The sequence below is a fragment of the Berghia stephanieae genome, chromosome 6 (genome assembly GCF_034508935.2).
Source record: "Berghia stephanieae isolate SIO BIC M18660-M18661 chromosome 6, UCSD_Bste_1.3, whole genome shotgun sequence".
Lineage (NCBI taxonomy): Eukaryota > Metazoa > Mollusca > Gastropoda > Nudibranchia > Aeolidiidae > Berghia > Berghia stephanieae.
In genome coordinates this window covers 44,562,418-44,584,701 of record NC_088365.1, presented here as the reverse complement: position 1 = coordinate 44,584,701, position 22,284 = coordinate 44,562,418, and the positions used below count along the sequence as shown (strand labels likewise).

Below are 22,284 nucleotides of genomic sequence, written 5' to 3'. Positions count from 1 at the left end.
TTGGAACGCTTTCAATTTTTAGATAGATACGTGTCTATCCAGCGTACGGCCACTTGTTCATTGTTATTGGTGATTAGTAGGGGGAATTAATAGGCCTTAGATTTTCCCTATTATATTATATTAAACAAGGGAAATAACTGAGGAGATACATATATCTTTTCTTCATATTATTCATTGTACTAGGGGTTTTAGGCTACAACCGTGCAAATTTGGATTGACAGCATGAAAGTTATTGGCATTCGGGTGGCTAAGACCCATTTAAATAAATGACACATACTATAAAACCACTCTCGCAATTTATCATAAAAGTCGTGATTTAGATATGGTCGTTGTTCTTGTTGTGAAAGTAGTGTAAGATAATTGATTGATTGATACGTCTTCAATATAACCGTCTATAACCACCACACCACGACTGTGAGTACTGTGTGTGTGTGTGTGTGTGTGTGTGTGTGTGTGTTGGTGTAATTATTATTGTGTATTGGTGGAGTAGTGTAGGGGAAATATCACCATCATGGCAGCGTTTGGAATCATTGTGTTTTCCTTGTGGATTGTCGGTATGTGTGCTTATGTATGGTAAGTCAATGGAAGATCTTTGTTGATTTTATTTTATTTTTATTTTTGGGGGGGGGGGGGGGGCGTAAAAAACTCCCACTATCTATCTATCTATCTATCTATCTATCTATCTATCTATCTATCTATCTATCTATCTACCTACCTACCTATCTATCTATCTCTATCAGTATATCTCTATCTATTTACCTATCTGTGCTAACTCCTCCTCGTCTCTTGCGTAGATGTCTCTATCTCCACTCACCCCCCCCCCCCTTCTCTCTCTCTCTCTCTCTCTCTCTCTCTCTCTCTCTCTCTCTCTCTCTCTGTCTGTCTGTCTGTCTGTCTCTCTCTTTCTCTTTCTCTCTCCCCATGAAATGGTTATACAGTCTACATATTTTGAAGAAACAAGATCAATCCCGATGCCTGTCTCTATACCCAAACGTTCTGTAATGAGGTAGGCTACACCTTTCTATTCCAAGATGGTTACTTGGTCAGGGGAGTTGTAATGGCTTTCAAAATCGCTTTCTTGTTTGTTTTTGTTTGTTTGTTTGCTCCGAATTCCTGCTCAGACAGAATAACAAGATCTTTGCCGATCTAAGGCCAGTTACATGGATAACATACTCTTACAATCAATTTCTCTTCCTTGTTTAATCTTTTCTCCCTCTTTATTTTTTGTTGTTGTTTGTTTTCTTCTTGCCTTTGTACCTAGGTGCCGACATTTATCTGTAATCTGTATAATGTCACATCCTCTTTCTTTTTACTAACGCGTAAGAGCTGTACAGCTCCTAAAACCAACTTACGAAAAAACAAAGGGAAAAAAAAACTCGTTAAGAGAAGAACAACCGATTGACAAACGTTACGAATAGGTACAGGGCGACATGCACTGATTTGAAGGTCTGATAACCCAATTTGTTGTGGTCTCATTGTTGCAATGGAAATACTCTCAAACCAACGCAAAATATTGTCCATTACAAGAATGTTAAATCAGTACATAATTTCTGTTATCAGACCTGGAAATATGTGCACCTAGGTTCAGGATGATTCATGAAAGTTCAAGTGAGGTGCGCACATTTAATGTCATGACTTGTATTTTAACGGTGACGTTTATAATGCGTGTGCAGTGGTGCCAACCTTGCGTAAAAAATGCGTATTTTTACGCATTTTCATTCATTGTACACACTGTGCTCAGGTTTGTAAGCATGCTTACATTTCTATTATTTAAGCATTTTTAGCATTCACACACTTTTTTGGTGTACTTAAACACTATCTGTTTCTTGACCCATAAGTTCATGAAGTGAGTTCAATATAATTTTATCTGACTAGATCATATTAGATCTATACATGGATCTGAAGTTGATGCTATTTATATTGTCTATAAAGTGTAAGCTTATTCATTAATTTAAATATTGATTATGTTATTGCTAGTATGGTCTAATAGCCCATTATCAGATTTAGTGTTAATTATCGGTTTTGCAGGATTGTACGAATTTTTTCAAAATCTTACTCATTTTGGCTCCATATTTTACTCAATTATATGGGCCAGGATTGGCAGCACCGCGTATGTAGATGATCATATAATGCCCATATTATATTGAATCATCCTATATTTTTCAAAGGGTGTTATTTAAACAATTAATTTTGGTTTCTTGTCTCCCTTTGCAGGTGGAGATGTTAGAGAGAAAGTACGGAGGTTCTATCCGATCTCGCCGAGCCGCCCGTACCATCCAACGAGCCTTCAGACAATATTGCATGAACAGAAACTTCCAGAAACTCAGACACTCTTACGGAGAACGTCGCCTGTCCAAACGCCTGTCGGAATTAGGTCGCAGCCACACCATCTGGACAGACCGGCTGTCCGCAGACTTCACCGACGGCAACTGCATCAGCAGCGGAAACAACAGTAATAATAATAACAGCAACAACAACAACAGCACCGGCCTCCCCCCACCTCCAACCGAAGAAGAGTTAGCCTTCGGCCGCGACGTCAGGAACATGGTCGCCGATTTTGAAAGCGCCGGCCGGCATTCCACGGACTTGCCGCGGCATAATCTTCACCACCAGATGGCGTTCGATTCAACCTCCAACGCCAACCTGGAAAACCTGCGCACGTCTTCACTCCCAATCCAACGAAGCGTCGACAGCAGCCGGAAGAGGCTGGATAGGGGGATACACGTCAGCGAACAGGAACCGTCCCATTTTTCAGGGAAACTCAGCCGGAACGCTTTCAGCAGTCCGGGATTTACAATCGACGGAGTGCCCGTCGGGGCAAACCCGAATGTTGTTGGTGGTGGCTTCGCCAAGCCCAGGTTGGTTAAAGGCGGGAGTAACTCCAGTACTAGTAGCAATAGTTCTGTTGTCGGTGTTAGTAGTACTACTGGTAATAGTAATAATAATAATAATAATAATAATAGTAATAGTAATGTGAATGAAAGCGGTGTGGTTGTAGGACTCGATTCCAGTCGGGTATCGTCATTTTCAGACGGCGGTGGAGAAACATCCTTTGTCCGGGCTCCCGGCGTGGAGCACATCATTCCCAGCTCCGTGGCAGATCCTCACAGTGTGGACTTCGAGTCGCTTCTGGAGAGTAAGGAGACAGATATTCTTACGGACAGTTTCCACAGCGAAGGGAGTCAGGATATGCCCGCCACTCACCTCCCCCACCAACACGGCCAAGGCCACCTCCCCCACCACGCCCACCACTCACATCCGGCCCGGTCCTCCATCGGGTCCACAAATTCCTCCAATATATCGGAACCCCACATTCTTACGTCACAGAACTCCAACTCTCCCTCGATTTCCTCAGAAGGGTACAGAGAACCACCGGAATATTTTACAGTGGCCAGAGGCGGAGGAATGCCGCATAACAAATCAGACCCTGTAAGAGTGAAAGTAGATCCTCCCGCCTCCCCCGACGACCCCATGTACAACAGAGAACATATAGAAGCCACAGTGCAACAGATGCAGATGAAATACTTCATGGGCAGCGCCCAAGTCAAATACCGCGGCAGACAAATCTACGCCGCAACCCCCAACCAAAACACATCTTCCACTTCCTCTGGCACCCCCACCCCATCCCCAAACATCGCCATCGTCCAGCCTACCCGCTCCACGGACGCTTCCCCCATCTGGAAACGAAAAGTCGGAGACCCCAACTCCAACACTAACTCATCCCTCGGCCCCAATCAGTCGTCGAACGTCCTTGGCAACACCGCTGGCGACCAAACACCCTCGCATCTCAAATCTAACGACCCCAAGCGTATGAGTAACATTTCCGAGACCAGCGAGGCGGACAGCGAAGGTCAAACTCACTCAAGCTCCCAGAGCTCGGCGGAGAACGTGAGCACGGAGAACATCAGCATTACCAGTGACAATTCCCTGAGTTATCAGAGGAAATTACGAATGAGCATCACACCCGATGCTCACAGTGTTCCCAGGACTAACGATAAACAACGGAAACGACTGTACAGAATCGGATTAAATCTATTCAACAAGTGAGTATAGAGTCCTATTGAAAATTCACAGTTTTACAATTCAAAGCTCCATGTGTCATCTTGCTTTCCTCCTGGCCTTCTTTGTATTTTTCCTCCTTTAGTCAATGACCATTATCAATGTGTATGTACCTATTTCAATAATCTCTCTCTCTCTCTCTCTCTCTCTCTCTCTCTCTCTCTCTCTCTCTCTCTCTCTCTCTCTCTCTCTCTCTCTCTCTCATCCACCCACCCCGCTTCTATACTCCACTCCCACCTTCTCTACCTCTATCTACCTACCTATCGTATGAAACTAATTACCTATCAATCTATCTTATCTATCCATCCATCCACCCATCCATCCATCCATCCATTGATCTATCTATCTATCTATCTATCTATCTATCTATCTATCTATCTATCTATCTATCTATCTATCTATCTATCTATCTATCTATCTATCTATCTATCTATCTATCTATCTATCTATCTATCCGTCTATCCATCCATCCAACCATCTATCTGTCTATCTTCCTGTCTGTCTGTTTATCCATTTACAATTCCCCCCCCCCCCCCACCCCTTTCATGCTCCTGTCTTCCTATTTGTGTTTGTGTATTATGTACCCCCCTCCCGTTTCTTGACTCAATTTGTCAATTTGATAGCAGCATTCCATCTCCTTCATCTGTTCCTTCAACCACTCCTCTCATTCTTTCTCTCTCTCTCTCTCTCTCTCTCCCCCCCCCCCCCCCCCCCAAAGTTCTTGAAAGATTAGTAGTAATGACACGTTTGTTATGCATTTAACTTTCCTCTCCGTTCTTATCACCCCTCAACACCTGGTCCTTGTTTTGTTTTTAGTTTCTTGTCGCACCCCGGGGTTTAATTCCTGTCAATGACGCACTTCCGCCCCAAAGCCAAATCCAGTATACAAAAAAGCCACTTGACACATTTCAACAACGTAGTACACTCTTAGTTTCTGCCATGAATTGCTTTCTGCTGGATTATCTGGAGACGTCATTCACCCCCCACCAGTTGGATATTGATGATATGCGTTTAAATTAAATAGTCACAACATCCGCCTGCCGGATATGACGTACCAACTAAACACACACACTTACACACACACACACTTCTCTGTGTCGCCTTGAACGTTTATAATATAGTCTGATTGATATAATTTAGTTAGAAGTAATCACCAAAATGGCTGTCTAAAAACAGATAGAAAAAGATGAGTGTCAAATTCGTTCCTTCTATTTCTATTGATGTTATGCGTTTAGATATAAAAAAAACTCATACGATACCTGCCAGCGGGATATAACTAACCAACACACACCACGAAACCTTGAACGTTTGTAGTTTGATTGATTGATACTATTTAGTGAGAAATATTCATGAGAACTACTCATACTGAATGGCTAAATATAAAAAGTGCTGAGTGACGTTAATTTCGTTCCTTTGACAGGCATATAATTTCCTTTGACAGGCATATAATTGTTACCGGCTCTTCTTCTTCTTCTTCTTCTTCTTCTTCTTCTTCTTCTTCTTCTTCTTCTTCTTCTTCTTCTTCTTCTTCTTCTTCTTCTTCTTCTTCTTCTTCTTCTTCTTCTTCTTCTTCTTCTTCTTCTTCTTCTTCTTCTTCTTCTCGTCCTCCTCCTCCTCCTCCTCCTCCTCCTCTTCCACCTCCTCGTTTTCCTTCTCCTTATGCTGCTTCTTCATAAATTTCATTATATTCTCTTATTTTTTGTATTTTTCTCATATTTCTCACAAATTCCGGATGAAGTTCAAAACGCATTGCCCTAGTAAAGGATATGTTGAGAAGTGTGTTTGTGTGTGCTGGCTTGGGGGGAGGAGGTGGGGTGGCCTCAAAGAATTCAAATATCCAATAACCAAGTGTCTTATATCAATCTCATATAGGCGTGTATACGTGCCGGTGAGAGGGGTGGTATGAGGATCAAACACTTCTTTCTCCAAGTCTAGCATTCAATGTCTTTCCCAAGGAATTGTTTACGCATACCACGCCAGAGCACGACGTGACAGCAAGACATTGTTTGGTGACACCTGTGACCTGTCCTTGATGCACACACATCGTCCTTGACATTGGCAGACTGTCAAAAATATGCTGTCTATTTACAAAATACACGTAGAAGGTTTTTAGGCTATCCCATAATATTTCAAAATGTTATTGACTTGACTTGAGCATTTATAAAGCGCAATGTCCACTAATCGTGCTCAAAGCGGGAAGTTTTTACCGAGATCAGAGCTGCCAACTTCAAATTTAAAAAAAATCGTAGTTTACAATGGAAAAAAAAAGAAGAAAAAATTCATTTTAAGTAAGTTTACAAAAAATAAAAAAAAAACAACCCAGTTTGCTCTCAGTTTGATCCAACAAATGCTCCAAAGTCCTGGATATAGGTTCTGAAGGAGCTAGACTTTCCTTTTCTTTCAACAAAATTTATTGAGTCAAAGAGACCTATGCAGCTCTGTAGCTGGAACAAAAAATTCGTAATTCTACGAATTCGTAGTACTAGGCGGGTCTGCGAGATGGATAGCACGTGTTTCCTCTCACTTCTCCTTTACATCTCTATCAATTTTCACAAATTATTTTCCCGGCTCTGCTATTGACAGAGTTAATATGAAATTATCATATAATATTATTTTCTCAACTTCAGTTAATTAGCATCGCTAAGTCGAACCACTAGCACAACTACGGAGTGGTGGATAGCTCAGACAGAAGAGCCACGCTCTCCCCGGTCAGGCGGAGTTGCCGTACCTGTAAGGTCGCTGGTTCGAGCCCCCATCGCCGCCGCGAATTGTTTATTCTGTATTTGTCTACTGGCAAATGTCTGATATCCTACTCACTTCATTTCTTGTAACTACTGAGGTCACACAGGTCAGCGTGTCCCCCTAAGTGTCTTCCTTCTCTGTCAGAGTGGTCAGTGAGTTCATATTATAATATGTAATAGTGGACAACGTGGGGACACTGCCTGTATATAGGAATGTAACACGATATAGGTATTTATAAAGACAAGATATGTAACCCATCGCCTGTAAACAGTGACATGGTTAGCTGAATTTATAGCCAGAAATATGAGAATAGTGCCAACATTTTACCTTGTATTGGGAAGATTATATATATATATATATATATATATATATATATATATATATATATAGATAAAAGAGAGAGAGAGAGAGAGAGAGAGAGAGATAAGGTAAGTGTGTGTGTGTGTTTGTGTGTGTTTAAATTCTTCAAAATCTAGACAGTAAAAATGTCACAATATCTCTCAATCATAATTCAAATTTTAATTCACTTTTCAACATTCAGTTCACTCCAGTTTTGTTTAAGTACCGTTTGGAGACGTGTGGTCACGTATAGTAGATAGGTCTACCAGTACCCCAAGCAGGAGCAGCCGTCACGGTGTCACGATGTTGTTGTTATGATATCGACCTACCCACCTATCCTACAAATAACATTGTTACGCCTCAACAATTTATGTTGTCTCAACTCTTTTACTCAACGGGTTTACTCTATATATTTCGGCCAGAAAAGCATACACATTTACATAGTTTATATTATCGATCGAATAAGCTGAGCTGCTGATGACGCCTATCTTGCCCAAAAAAAACCCAAGAAAAACCATTAAACCTTTTAATTCTTAACTTTTCTACAAAGTTGCCAATATTCCGTATATTTTTACGGAATTCAGTATGCTATAAACCCTCAGTATATTTTCGTTCCAAGGACCTGATAAATAGAAAAAAAAAAAAGTAAGTACGTAATGTCTTATTACTGGAGTTCAGCACTTAGTACGGGGTCGTTTTATGTGTTTGTGTAAAAGTTCAGTAAATTTTTGCCTTCTGAACTGGTAACCATTGCTTCTAGTTAGAAGTCTTGGGTTTGACACTTCGTGGCCATTTTTATTCATCGATAAATTAAAAAAAAAAGAAGAATAAAATGGTGTTTTGTAAGATACTTGCGATAGTGTAGCAGTAGCTGACTACTCCGACCACCGTGGGAGGTCTCGTCTCGTCTCGTCTGTCATGTTCGATCCAAACAGTCAAAAATATTTGCATGTAAATCGATTTTGGAAAAGGTGGTGGAGGGGTGACGGGGTTTGCAGGATGGGGGGGGGGGGGGGGTACAGAGGTTTTTAGTTTATGTATTAATTTTCCAGTTGTAAAATTGTGTTTATTTTCTGATTATTTTTTTATTCCTTCTCAATCTCTTGGGAGGGAGGGAGAGATAATGTCGTTGGTCGTTACGGTAATTAAATAGGATGGCACCAGATAGAACAAAACCCCGGGACCTCTAGCTGGTTACATCATAAATCTGGCTACTCTATCAATACAATAATCACCTCCAAATTGCACTGATTGGCGAGTTTCTAAAAATAGAAACTTTCCATCCTTCGCCGAAACCCCCGAGAGGGAATGAGTTCTATTTTTAGAAAATCGTTAATCCAAATACAACGGTCAAATTGATTACATTCGTAGGTAACCAGCCGATATCAACCATTAGTTTTATCGAATTTCCCTGATTGCTGCACGGCAATGGGATGTTATGCAGACAAAAGAACTTTATAGTGTTTTGGGCAGAAATATTTTTAATTCTTAGTGAAAAAAAAAAGCACATTATCAAATCTTGAAAAGGTATGACGTCAGACTAGACTCAAATTAAACGAAACCCCTTGTGCTAAACTGGACTTAAAATTAATTCTATAGTTTTTGTTGTTTGTTTAATTTTTGTTTTGTTTTGTTTCGTTTTTGTTTTGTTTTGTTTATTTATTTACTGGCTTGTTTGTTTGTTTTTTTGTTTTGTTTTTAATTCCAGAAAACTTTTAATTCAAAAATCGATAGATTATCGATGAAATCTCAACTTGTAAAAAAAATCTTAAACTTGATAACTTTTCTTTTCGAAGTCTTTTATTAAATAGTGGAGTTGCTCTTGTCTCCATCGAAATTAGTACATTATTATGAAGTAATAGTTTTCTGGCCAAAAATGCGAAGGAAATGTTTATCGTTGTTTTTATTTTTATTTGTCAAAGTGCTGCAGTGTAGAATGTTACCGCTATCTTACTATCCCAAGAACCGTAAAGACTCAAGGACACCCCTGTTCTATATATAGACAAATCATGTCATAACGTGAGAACTTTTTCGAAGTCTTTGATTCAATTTTTGGTTGTTCTTGTCTATATCGGTATTCATATATTATTATAAAGTAAACGTTTTTTGGCCAAAAAGGTGAAGGAAAAGAGTGTTTTTTCTTGTTTATTTGTTTGTTTGTTTTTTTTTTTTTTTTTTTTTTTTTTTTTTTTTTTTTTTTTTTTTTATGTTTTTTTCTTTTGGTCAACGTGCCGCAGTGTAGAATGTTCCCGATACCCCAGACCTGCTCAGTCCAGCGATAATTCGCAGTAATACGATTTTTGGCTCCAGCTACAGAACTGCATAAATAAGCCTCTTTGACTCAAATCTCGTTGAAAAGGAACGTTTAGTTTCTTATTCAGGCCTTTGGATCATTTCTTCGATCATGCTGAGGACACATTATTTATTTCTAAACCTATCTAAAGCGACATTTTCTTTTTTTTACCTTTGAAACTACTAATTTTGGAAACTCTAAGTAGGCAGCTCTGCGATACCCAAGGTTGCCAATGTTCCGTATATTTACGGAATTCAGTATGTTATAAACCCTCAGTATATTTTCCAATCACCTGCGAAAAGGGAAGGACATAATAATGTCTTTTTACTGGAGTTTAACACTCGGGGTCTGTCAATGTGTTAACGTAAAAGTTCAGTAAATTTTTGCCTCCCAAGAACCGTAAAGACCCACCTCAAGGACACCCCTGTCCTGTTTTATATATAGGCCAATCATGTCGTAACTTACATTACCCACTACTTATACCACGGGTAGAGTACATAATATATACGTATAATAATCTTATCTCTATCGGTTAACGAGGGCATGTCTCTAATTTAGCTCACGTTACCACCGACCCCTGTACTAAGGTAAGACAGTTATGTCAGTGGAATTGTATCCACGTACAGTGGAACTCGCGCATCACGAATTTGGATAACTCGAAAATATGGACATTTCCAATAATTTGGTGGTCGTATCCCTTAGTTAAAACAGTAACAAGTTACCCGGAATAGATATTCGTTTTGTTGAATTCTTCTTCTCAATTGATCGGATCAGTTTTGCAGTTTGAAGTATGTGATCTTTCAAATTTAATGTGCCAATGATTTTTATGATTGATTTCTTTATTTAAAAAAAAACAAACAAACAAACAAATTTTAAAAAAACACAGCGAAAAACATCGAAAAACAATGCCTCAAGTAGAATTTGTTGTCGATAACCTCAGACTGGTATAATCTTGATGGGCCGTCAGAGACAATAAAATGTTAGTTAGGTATATGCGTTTATAAAAATGATTATCTTTTAAAAAAAACAAAAAACAAGACAATGCAGACTTTAAAAATCAACAAAAGACAGACACATAGCAAAAAAAAACAAAAAAAAAAACCCACAAACACACACAAAAAAAACACCAAAAAAAAAAACAAAACAAAAAAAACAAAAACAAAATACGTGCCTGGAGAATGGTCAATCTTGATCGCATGCGTCTGGCCCAAATTGGTACGTGTCAAGTCTGAATGGCGTATGTACCCGCAAGGAAATGGGACACGTGAGCACTATATTATTCATAATGAAATGCCTGTCAAAGATTTGGAAACCAAACTAGACGAAGATCAAAGCCTGTCGCGATCGAACTTTTAAAGCTTGATTCAACATCAGCTTTCGAGACAACCGTGTTACACTGTATGCACCTAGTTATGACGGTAATGGACAGTAGGGGAAGTTTGGTCAAGCGTGTGCTTTTGGGTGGTCAGTTGAAAGGGCTGGTCAGTCGTTAATTGGCCCATTAGGGTATGGGTCCAGTCACCATGAAGATCTAGTCATGTCCGATAAGGACGGACAGTGTGAGGGAAATTGCTAGGGTACTCTTGGGTACTCTTATGGTATGGTCTTTGCTTCGTACCCGAAAGGTAGGTACCGACTTCGATCACCCGCCGCTGCCTGCGCTGTGTGGCCTTGAGCAAGTCACCTCGTCCTAGCTCAATTTGCGGCGCTGCACTGCGGCTGACGCCTGGGTTATTCCAGTCTTCCATTGGAAGAGACTAATTTACCTTATGGGATGAATAAAGGGAATTTTATTTTTCATTATTATTTTCTTTTTTTTAAAAAGAAGAAAAAAAAAAACAGGAAGAGGAAAAACGTTTCATAATGTTTGCCAGATAACTCGCCCTTCAAAAAAACTGTATTAGTATCAGTCGATTAGAATGAATGACCCTTATCTTGGTAAAATCTCTGAAACCTGGGAGGTGGGGAAAGGTGGTGGGGGGGGGGGGGGACTTCGCAAAGTCTCGGATTTGAGATTTTTTTTTTCAAAGGTAAGAGAGTCATTTTAATCAATCGATATTTGAAAGAATAAACAAACAAATTAATTTAATGTGGTAAATAAATAGATAATCTATGTATTATTAGTGATTAAATAAATAAATAAAGTAATGAATAAATGATAGATAAATAGGTTGTTAACAAGGGCGTGGCGTCAGCCGGAATAATCAGTTTGATTCCCCCATTCCGATGAATAGTCAATGGATGAGACACCTTCATGAGATACCATGTGAAGGGTCAGGAACAGGTGAAGTAGAGAGAGAGAGAGAGAGAGAGAGAGAGAGAGAGAGAGAGAGAGAGAGAGAGAGAGAGAGAGATCGACAGAAAGATAGATAGAAAATAGTAATGGATTGATAGATTCCTTATCTATATTATTATTGGCAGGTAATTTGTCTGGCACCGTGAGACATGGAAGGAAGTGAGACTAGAATTGAATCCCTACGCGGTTTTAATATTAACCCTTAACAGACTGGAGTCGGATTTACTCTAACCTGAAGCCAAATTGTTACTGTTTTCACTAAGAGAGCTGTTATTTACCACTCACTGACAAAATCTCCACCCCATCCTCCAACTTTCACCGTCATTTTTGGCCAGTAACCTTACTTCAAATATCGAAAAATTAAGCAGAATACCGAATTAATAAAAAAAAATGACGGATTGAGATAAGGGCTTCTCACTGTGAAGAGAATTACAATGTGCGACTATGTTGTCTTTTTGTGGTATGACAGTTGTTTCGGGTCAAAGGTCCTGTATTAGTTGAGTCCTTTGAAAAGGCTCTTTACTCACATTCTCTCACCATATTCAGGTGTAAAATGAGTAATAGGACGTCAACAGCGTTGTCTCTGTCGGGAAAAAAAATGTAATATCGCCTAACGCCATGTCTCGTTCTATGTGTTATGTGTTGCTGTTGGTCAACGATCCGGGGATACCCTTTTAAAGCGCTCTGAGCACGTTTAGTGGATATTGCTCTAAATAACTGCTGTAGTAAATGAGCTCTCCAGAGAACTCCATATTGACCCACATAACCCCTGCTGTACAGAATAATAGCATCATTAGAAGACATCGGGCAACACATCAACCTTAGACTGAGAACTGGGAACTCAACACATACACGTTTTATAAGCCATCTCTGTGTCAAACTGACAAAGACACATCCCCTTTCTGTCTCTTGTGTCAACATCTGAATGCAATATTTTCAATGTTTTAAATTCTGTTCTTTTCTTATCTTTGTCCACATGGATCATAAGGTTGTCATTATCATTTTGAGTTGGACGAGATGCAGTGAAACCCTAAACCTCGTTTTCATTCATCTAGGCCTCGTCGCTCTCATTAATCAAGAGCCTCGATCTGACAACAATAATTGTTTATAGAGTTCCTCTTTTGAACTCTCCCGCGGATGTTTGTCATGTGCGTGCTGTTACAGGATTTACTTTCCCCTTGAAGTGGTTCGTTTGAAGTTTGCCATCGTGTCTTGCAGGGGATAATGGACTGTTGTATGTAGCACGTGGTGGCGTCTACCTGGCGTTGTCTGTGTCGTATTACCGTATTGTCTCGTCCCCTTGAGAGTTGTGTGCGTGCGATGTTCTCTATGTACCTTAGGTAAATATGCAATGTAATGTGTTACTTGTGAAGAGAACAGAGGGTTATGTGTAGAATTGTTAATAAAAATAGTTTGAACACACACACACAAAAAAGTTGCGAAAATTACGAAATACATGGCAAAAATGTAAAGAAGATCAAGAGTTGCTTCCCCTCATTTATAACAACTAACGCTTATTTGATGCATGAAGATATAATATATATTTCCCAAAGATTGCTTGGAAACCCCCCTTCCCCCCCTCCCACAAAAACACGCACACCCATCCCCACTCTAACGTTTGTGTTGTTCATAAAGAAAACATTTTTTTTAAAAATCGTTCAATAGTATATTTATACTCATTATTTATCAATTCGAGGTTGGTTAAACTTTGCTCAGGTCCTCTCCCTCTCCCCCCCCCCCCCCCTCTCTCTCTCTCTCTCTCTCTCTCCCTCTCTCCCTCTCTCTCTCCCTCTCTCCCTCTCTCTCTCCCTCCCTCTCTCTCTCTCTCTCAATCTGTTTTTCTTTACTTCTCTCTCTCTCTCTCTTTCTCTCTCTCTCTCTCTCTCTCTCTCTCTCCCTATCTCTCACGCTTACTCCCATTCCCCACGTTATCTAAAATTGGATTAACTCAGCCTAGTTGGTTTCACGTTCTAATAGATAAGGAAGTGAAAGATTGATGGATGGAGTCCGTTAAGATTGGGGAAAGATTTTATTTATTTGTTTATTTTATTTATTTATTTATTTTATTTATTTATTTATTTATTTATTTATTTATTTATTTATTTATTTATTTATTTATTTATTTATTTATCTTCTTATTTGTTTATTTACATAATTATTTACTCATTCATAGTATTCATCCATTTATTTTCTCACCTATATTTAATTTATTCGTTTAAAAAAAGTGTCTATTTATTCATTCCATTCATTTATTTGTATATTTATATATTTCTGTATTGTTTTATTTATTTTATTGTTTTGTTACATACCCCAACATTTAAATCCGCAAGATATTTTTTTATACGGTCCCCTGAAACTATTTCCCCCTCAACCCCTTTTTTGTCTATTTCTCCTTCTCCTGTTCATACTGCTGATCCTCGTCCTCCGCCTCCTCCTCCTCCTCCTCCTCCTCCTCCTCATCATCATCATCATCATCATCATCATCATCATCATCATCATCCCCTCCTCCTCCTCATCATCATCATGATCATCATGATCATCATCATCCCACCCCCCCCCCCACCTCCTCTCCTCCCCCCCCCTCCCCCCCCCCCCCCCCCCCCCCCTTCTCCTCTTCACACAAACTGACTCAGTGTGCCAAATTAGCATTGATTGATAGAATTTAGTGAGAATAACTAGCTCATAAAAATGGCTGGCTTAGAATTAGAACAGAAACAAGGAACTGAGTGGCGTCAATTTCGTCCTATCAAAGGATTTATTTTTTAAATATAATGAGAACGTAGAATATGATGCAGAATAGAATGGATGGAGCATGTAAAATGAAAGGAGATTTTTCCCTAATAAGATCCGTCTATTTCCAGACGGACACGCAACCATTTATTTTCTGCTGTCTCATTCGTGACAAAACAATAAATGACTCATTTTTTACGTTAAATTTTGGCAATAAAAAATTTTGGCTTAATATTTTCATTAATTTAGGAGACAGCCTATACAACTCGGTGAAATATTCTCAAAAATCAGTCTTCTTTGGGAGTTCATAAATTTATAGATTTGAGCGTGCTTGTGTGTGTGTGTGTGTGTGTGTGTGTGTGTGTGTGTGTGTATGTGTGTGTGTTCGCCAAGAGTACGGCAGTTAAACTTGTAAATCTTCAGGCGTTCGATTTTCAGCTTTTGTGGCCAAGGTAACAAAACGAACAACAAAAACAACTTCCACTAAAAGAAATTGTTTTTTGGCAGCAATAAATAAGCCACTATTATTTTCTCCGTGTCCAGAATAAGCTGATAGTTTGTAATGGTGATGGTGACAGCCACAATGACAGATGATGAGATGGTGTCAGTGGCGGGTGGTGACAGCTGAAAATGGAAGACAAATAACACAGGATGGCACAATGGACTTACTCTGAACAAAAATCCTATTTTAAAATTTGGCCAGAAATTCCCATTGAGTTTTTGCCAAGAAGAGGTATTGGGACCCCTTGATATTATGATAAACTGACATTGACGTCGATAAATTTAGGAAATAAGGCACAGAGGCGATGTAATGATGGGGAAATTAGATACAAAAATAGGAGACACCGAGATAGAAAAGGAGAGGTTGTGATAGATGGAGGGAGCGACATTTATGCGTGAAATAAAGAGAGAAAGATAGAGTCACGGAGATAGATAGAGACAGAAGAGACAAGGTGTGTGTGTGTGAGAGAGAGAGAGAGAGAGAGAGAGAGAGAGAGAGAGGGGGGAGAGAAGAGAGAGAGAGACTTCAAACAGGAAGTTAAATGTTATAATGGAATCCAGACAGAAAATGACGAGTTTGTTTGTTTGTTTTGATAACATTCACAACGACAACGACCGCCACCATCACAGGCAAGGCAAGTCGATTTGACGACGGATCCAATTGACAAATAATCAACGCCAAATAGAAATGGAAGCAAAACTATCCGTGGACGCTAACATAACTCCGAGTGTCTCGCCCGGGGATAGAATTAAACCACTCTTTCTCCCCCCCCCCCTTTCCCCCCACCGCCACCGCCACCACCACCCCACTCCGTTCTAGAACGTCCTTCCACTGTCTCTCCACGTAAATTGTTTATAGGAATCCTTTTGATGAAAAGACAACAACACGCCGTGGTCGAGAACCATCTGGATCATTTGTTATTTTGGCTACCAAGTCTAAAAAAAAAAAAAGAAATCACAAAAACAAAAACAAAACAAAAAACAAAAGAACTCGATCTGAATACCTGGGCTGCTAGAAGGGATGTAAAACGACAAATAATAATACAATGACAATAACTGCTTTAAAAAAAAGATTAAATAAGGAATGTTTCGGGCTCAAACAACCTTTTCAGCCTACAGGCGATATGGGGTTTTTGACTCTGAACGACCCGATCTTCTTCCTCTACACATTACGTGCCGATTACGGTATCATATATTATAGTCTGCTCTTTTCTTGGATCCGTTTCAAATCTTCCCCTTTTTCCTTTCATAACCCGAAGGTTTTATGTGTGTGTGTGTGTGTGTGTGTGTGTGTGTGTGTGTGTGTTTGTGTGTGTTTTAGTTTGTTTCGTTTTTTTGTTTGTTTGTTTGTTTGTTTTTTGCTGGGTTTTTTTGTTTGTTTTTTTTTTTTTTTTTTTTTTGTTTTTTTTTTTTTTTGTTTTGTTTTTTTTTTTTGTGTGTGCTTATTTTGTTTGTTGTCTTTTAGTTGTTTTTTTTTTTTTTTTTTTTTTTTTTTTTCGGTTTTGTAATCTTTCATTTTCTTTTTCTTTTTCTTTTTTTCTTTGCGGATTTTTTTTTTGTTTTGTTTTGTTTTTGTTTTGTTTTGTTTTATAATTATTTATTGTTTATTTTTTACTTTACTTTCTCTTTCGATATAGAGGAATGCTGACCTTTCGTCAGGACCTGTTTGGCATCGTAACTATTCTCTGTTCTATGCTATGTTTGCTAGGGTTTGTGTTTGTGTGTATATTATGCGTGTGTGTGTGTGTGTGTGTGTGTGTGTGTGTGTGTGTGTGTGTGTGTGTTTAAGTGTTGTTTTTTTCTAGACGTCATATACACCGGATAGTCTTACAAAAGAACTCGAACAGTCTGTACGACCCTAGTGACTGATATTCCTCATAATAATATTACATGTATATAGAACATCTTTCGACCCTTTTCTTCTTCCTTCTCCATCTCTTCAACCTCCTCCTCAACTTCATCCTCGTCGGGACCCACTTCCTCTTTATGGTCCTCCTCCACCTCCTCTTTTTTTCTCCTCTACCACCTCCTATAGATAGTATGCGCTTGGCCAAGGAGTTCACAACATTGCCATCCGGAAGTATAACGGACCAACACACAAACTCTGTGTAACCATAAACTTTTATAGTCTGGTTAATACAGTTTAGTGAGAACAACTCACAAACGCGGATGGCAAAAACAATAACAAAGGCCTGAGTGACGTCATCTGCATACTATCTATTCATCTCCTCCTTTTTGTCCTTTTTCCTTTACACCTTCCCTTCTCTAAACCATTCCATTCTTCAAAGTCCGTATATGCACGTCTACCAATAAGTAAACCAATAAATGAATAAATAAATAAATAAATACATAAATAAATGATCAATTTATCAACAAGTCATTTAATGAATCCACCCACCCATCTGTCCATCATCCATCAAAACATCCAGCCATCCTTTCATCTATCCACCCACCCATCCATCCATCCATTCATCCATCCATTCACCCACCCACCCATCTGTCCGTTCATCCATCCATCCATCCATCCATTCATTCATTAATCCATCCATTCACCCACCCATCCATCCATTCATCCATCTACCCACCCATCCATCCATTTATCCATTTACCCACCCATCCATCTATCCACCCATCCATCCATTTATCCATTTACCCACCCATCCATCCATCCATCCATCCATCCATTCATTCATTAATCCATCCATTCACCCACCCACCCATCCATCCATCCATCCATCCATTCATCCATCTACCCACCCATCCATCCATTCATCCATTTACCCACCCATCCATCTACCCATCCATCCACCCACCCATCCATCCAGTCTCAATCACACAACAACCATTATCACCACTCACACCCACAACAGATTACTTTCTGTCTCTGTCAACATTCCAACAGTTATTTCTCATTACAACGAAACCGATGGGAAATACCGGGCATTCGAGGAGAGGAATAAGAAGGTGACACAGAGATGCAAGCTATCACGAAAATTACGAATTTTAAAACGATCCAATACGAAAATCTTCCAAACTGATATAATTTTTTGGCAAGCCGCCGTTTTCCATGTATTAATTCTGAGGTACATCATCATCCATCGTGGCGTGTACTCTTGAGCCCGTTGCCGGTCAGCTGTCTCCACGAATCACGATCCTCTGCGGTGCGCATGAAATCTGTGTTGCTTTTTAAGTCACATTTGGCCATTATTAGGTTATTTAGATAATATGTCGTTCTTTGTCTTCCTCTAGCTCTCTTTCCTTTGATCATCCCAGATGTTACCAACTTTTCTATTCCGTCTCTTTTCCATACATGTCCCAGAGGTTACGACTATTTATATACAATACTTGACAACGCAGGCACACTGAACGGTGTTAAATTGTGCGCATGAAACAGGCACCATGCTGGATTGCAAGTTTCTTTCTTCTTATTTTTTAGGTTGGGCTCTCTGGATGGTAATCAAACAGAGCGGCCACGTAAATCGATTTTCTCGTCTATTTGGAAATTATCTGGTGTGAACTAGGGAAGAATATTGATATTATTGGAATGTACCAAAAAAAAAAAAACATGAAAATAATAAATAAACACAACCCCCCCCCCCCCCCCCCCCCCCCAAGAAAAAAAAACAACAAAAAAACTTGAGCATTAAAATTTAAAGCGCAATATAATGTCCACTATACATGCTCAAAGCGCTTTGCAATGGAACTCTGACCAACAGCGACACTTAAAATGTAGGACGAGACATAATAATAATAATAATAATAATAATAATAATAATAATAATAATAATAACTAATAATATAATAATAATAATAATTAATAATAATAAATAATAATAATAAATAATAATAATAATAAATAGTAATAATATAATAATAAACAATAAATAATAATAATAATAATAATAATAATAAATAATAATAATAATAATAATAATAATAATAATAATAATAATAATAATAATAATAATAATAGTAATATTGTTACTGACTATAAGAAGTTTTAAAGTAGTCTCAGGTTATAAGACTTAGTTGCTGGTTTCAGGTATTCTTGATTCAACGATGTTTAAGTGAAAAAAAAAATCCCAGAATAAATGGCCAAAGTAAAATATGAATTGTTTTTTGTTGTTTTTTTTTTAGATTTATTTTTTTCAGTATTGATAAAGGCGATTGGAAAGACTAAAGATGAACGAAATTGACGTCACTCAGCTCTTTGTTATTGTTTTTATCCAGCTATTTTTATGAGTAGTTATCACTAAATTGTGTTTAAACGCTCAATGTTACACATAGATTTGTGTGTTGGTACATTATATCCGGCTGGCGGACGTTATGAGCATTTTAACTAAACGCATATCTTTAATTGATAAAGGAGATTGGAGACTTATGTTTTAATCAGTGGACATCACCATTTCTAGCCTGACATATGGCACCATTTGTTTTTGTTTTAATGGGTAGAGAGGAGGAGGAGGAGGTAATCTTTGTTTTGTGTGTAGAGAGGATGGAGAGATAAGGATGTGTGAACGTGGTAATGTTATCACTCAATGCTAGAGGTGCCTAACTGAGCCAATAACATGGATAGAAAAACTAAAAGTGAGTAAATGTGACTCATATATAGATAGTATGCGCTTGGCTAAGAATCTCACTACATTGCCATCCCGAAGTATAACGGACCAACACACAAAACTATGTGTAACCTCGAACGTTTATAGTCTGGTTAATACATTTTAATAACTACTTGTAAACATGGATGACAAAAAGCAATATCAAAGACCTGAGTGGTGTAAACTTCATTCTATCTATAGAGTATGGAGAGATAATTATGTGTGTACGTGGTAATGTTATCACTCAATGCTAGAGAGCCTAAATGAGCCACAGATCGTCAAATCTGACTTCACCATTTCTAGCTGAATATTATATACATTTGTTGTTTATGGTAGAGAGAGAGGAGAGTGTAATCTTTCTGTACTGTGTATAGAGGATGGAGAGATAAGGATTGTGAACGTGTAATGTTATCATCAATGCTAGGGTACCTAAATGAGCAATGATATGGATAGAAAAAAAAATAAAGTAGTAAATGGGCTCATAAATATATAAGGAATAAATAATGTGAAATTGAATGTAAAGTTTCAATTTAATATACGAAAACAATAAATGGACGTTTCGGTTTCCCTTTTATCACAAAATAGGATGAATGAAACACTACAGACGAATGAGTAATGTGTATGGCGTTGTTAAGAGCTTACATTCATTTCACATTGTTATTTATTCACTCATAATATATTATAAGGGAACGACACTTATCACTTAATGGATGGGATAAGGAAGGGAGGATTGAAGACAAATTTACCAGTGAACTGCCGAACTCTGGAAAGAAACGTATTGAAAAAGAATTGGCTAGAAAACTCGTCCTTCAAATTATATCGTTCGATTTAAATGACCCTCATCTTGGCAAAAACTCTCAAACCCTTTACTTCGAACTTTCTCCTCTACCTTCGATTCCAGGTTGATTTTTTCCTCCTTTGTCTGTGTGTAACTAACGATGTAAAGGCGTTCGAGTAAAATCTAACCCAGCCAGTAAATCCTCATGGAATTGTATTGGCACCGGCACCAGACCTGTCTCTCCTGCGTCTCGGTGTAGTTAATTATTGTTAAATAACGATGTAAAAAGTCAAGTTCATCTGGAATCGAATACCGTCGTATATCCAGATGCAGACCTGCCGAGTGCTACGAAAAATTCTTTGCTCAAGCTACAGAGCTGCATAGGTCTCTTTGACTCAATAAATTTTGTTGAAAAGGAAAGTTTAGCCTCTTCGAACCTATAGATAGTAGCTCATAACATTAATTATCATCCGGAAGTATAACGGACCAACAACACAAAACTATGTGTAACCTTGAGCGTTTTTAGTGTGGTTAACACAGTTTAGTGAGAATTACTCATAAACGCGGATGGCAAAACAAAAAAAAAAAAAAAGAAACAAAACAACCCCCCCCCCCCCCCCAAAAAAAAAAAAAACAAAAACCCAAAAAACAATAACAAACACCCAAGTTCATTCCACCTATACTCAGGACTTTGGAACATTTTTGGACCGTGCTGAGAGCAAATTTTGTTTATTTGTAAAGCTACTTTAAGTGAATTTTTCTTCTTTTTTTTTCCTCGGAAACTACGATTTAAAAAAAATTCAAGTAGGCAGCTCTACAGATGTAATGTTCTTGGCACCGACACCAGACGTCTCTCTCTCTCTCTCTCTCTCTCTCTCTCTCTCTCTCTCTCTCCCTCTCTCTCTCTCTCTCTCTCCTGTGTCTGTGTCTAATTGTGACATAACGATGTTTTGAGAAGGTTTTCATTAGCCTTGTTTTGGCAACTCGGGTGTGTGATGAGGAGTTGATGGTTAATGGGTGCCTGTGCTTCCTCTTTCTACTTATCATTATCGTCTTGGACGGACGTGCACTTATTTGCAGGTCTGATAACCCCATTCCTTATGGGCTCATTGATGTAATGGAAATCTCATTTTAAAATATGACGCAAAATATTGTCCATTACAACAATGTTTTAAACTAGGCCCATAAATGGGTTTGGATGTCAGACTTGCTGCATATGTGTATACGTCGTCTTGGACCTTTTTTCTTTCTTTTCTTCTTCCTCACTCCCCATTCCTTTTTTTCCTCATTCTGGTACCTCTCTCTCTCTCATCTTCCTTTATCTTCATTCACTCCTCCTCTTTCTTTCTCACTTGGTAGTCACCCCCCCCCCCCTTCCCCTTTATCTTCCTCCAAAACACCCCCACCCCCTCCTAGTTTTCTCTCCCTTCTCCTTCTACCCCTTTCTACCCCTCGTACCCATCCTCCTCCTCCCTTTATTCCTCCGTCCCATCCATCCATTCTATCCTCACCCATCGCCTCCAACACATTTACGAGTAATAAATAATTAAACTGTTTTCCAAGCCAGACATACAATCTAGGTCATGTATCTATTTTTAGACACCCCCCCCCCCCCTATTCTTGCGGTGTGTCGTGTATGTTTACACATTGTTCAAACGATTAATTTTTCCTTTCCTCCTTTCCCTTCCCCAAACAAAGTGTTGTTTTGAGGGGCTGTATGTATATTATCGTTATCATTATGTATAAACACCGCTCGGCCACCCCCCTGCCATTGATAGAGGTGCTCGTATCAGCCAAGGGTATCTGGTTTGTATCCTGGATGACATGTTGGATAGGGTGCCGTCACTGGTCAATGTTCATGTTCGAATTTTTTTTTTTTAATGGGTTTAAAAAAAAAATAATACATTCCTTTCTTTTTCTTTTTTTTTCTTTTTTTTTTTTTTTTAAT

The 22,284-nt window shown here is 38.7% G+C and overlaps 1 protein-coding gene across 10 annotated transcripts in view; it reads left to right on the top strand.

Annotated features, from left to right (window-relative positions):
- Positions 1-22,284, top strand: part of LOC144975087 (IQ motif and SEC7 domain-containing protein 1-like) — a 301,791-nt gene that overhangs the window by 185,175 nt on the left and 94,332 nt on the right. For all 10 annotated transcript variants that reach the window (XM_078918801.1, XM_078918806.1, XM_078918802.1 and 7 more), the window contains one exon: positions 2,215-4,043. Coding sequence is in view for 4 of the 10 variants with exons in the window: in XM_078918797.1 (XP_078774923.1) it covers positions 2,215-4,043 (1,829 nt within the window). In the remaining 6 variants the exon portion in view is untranslated. The remainder of the gene's footprint in view (positions 1-2,214; positions 4,044-22,284) is intronic.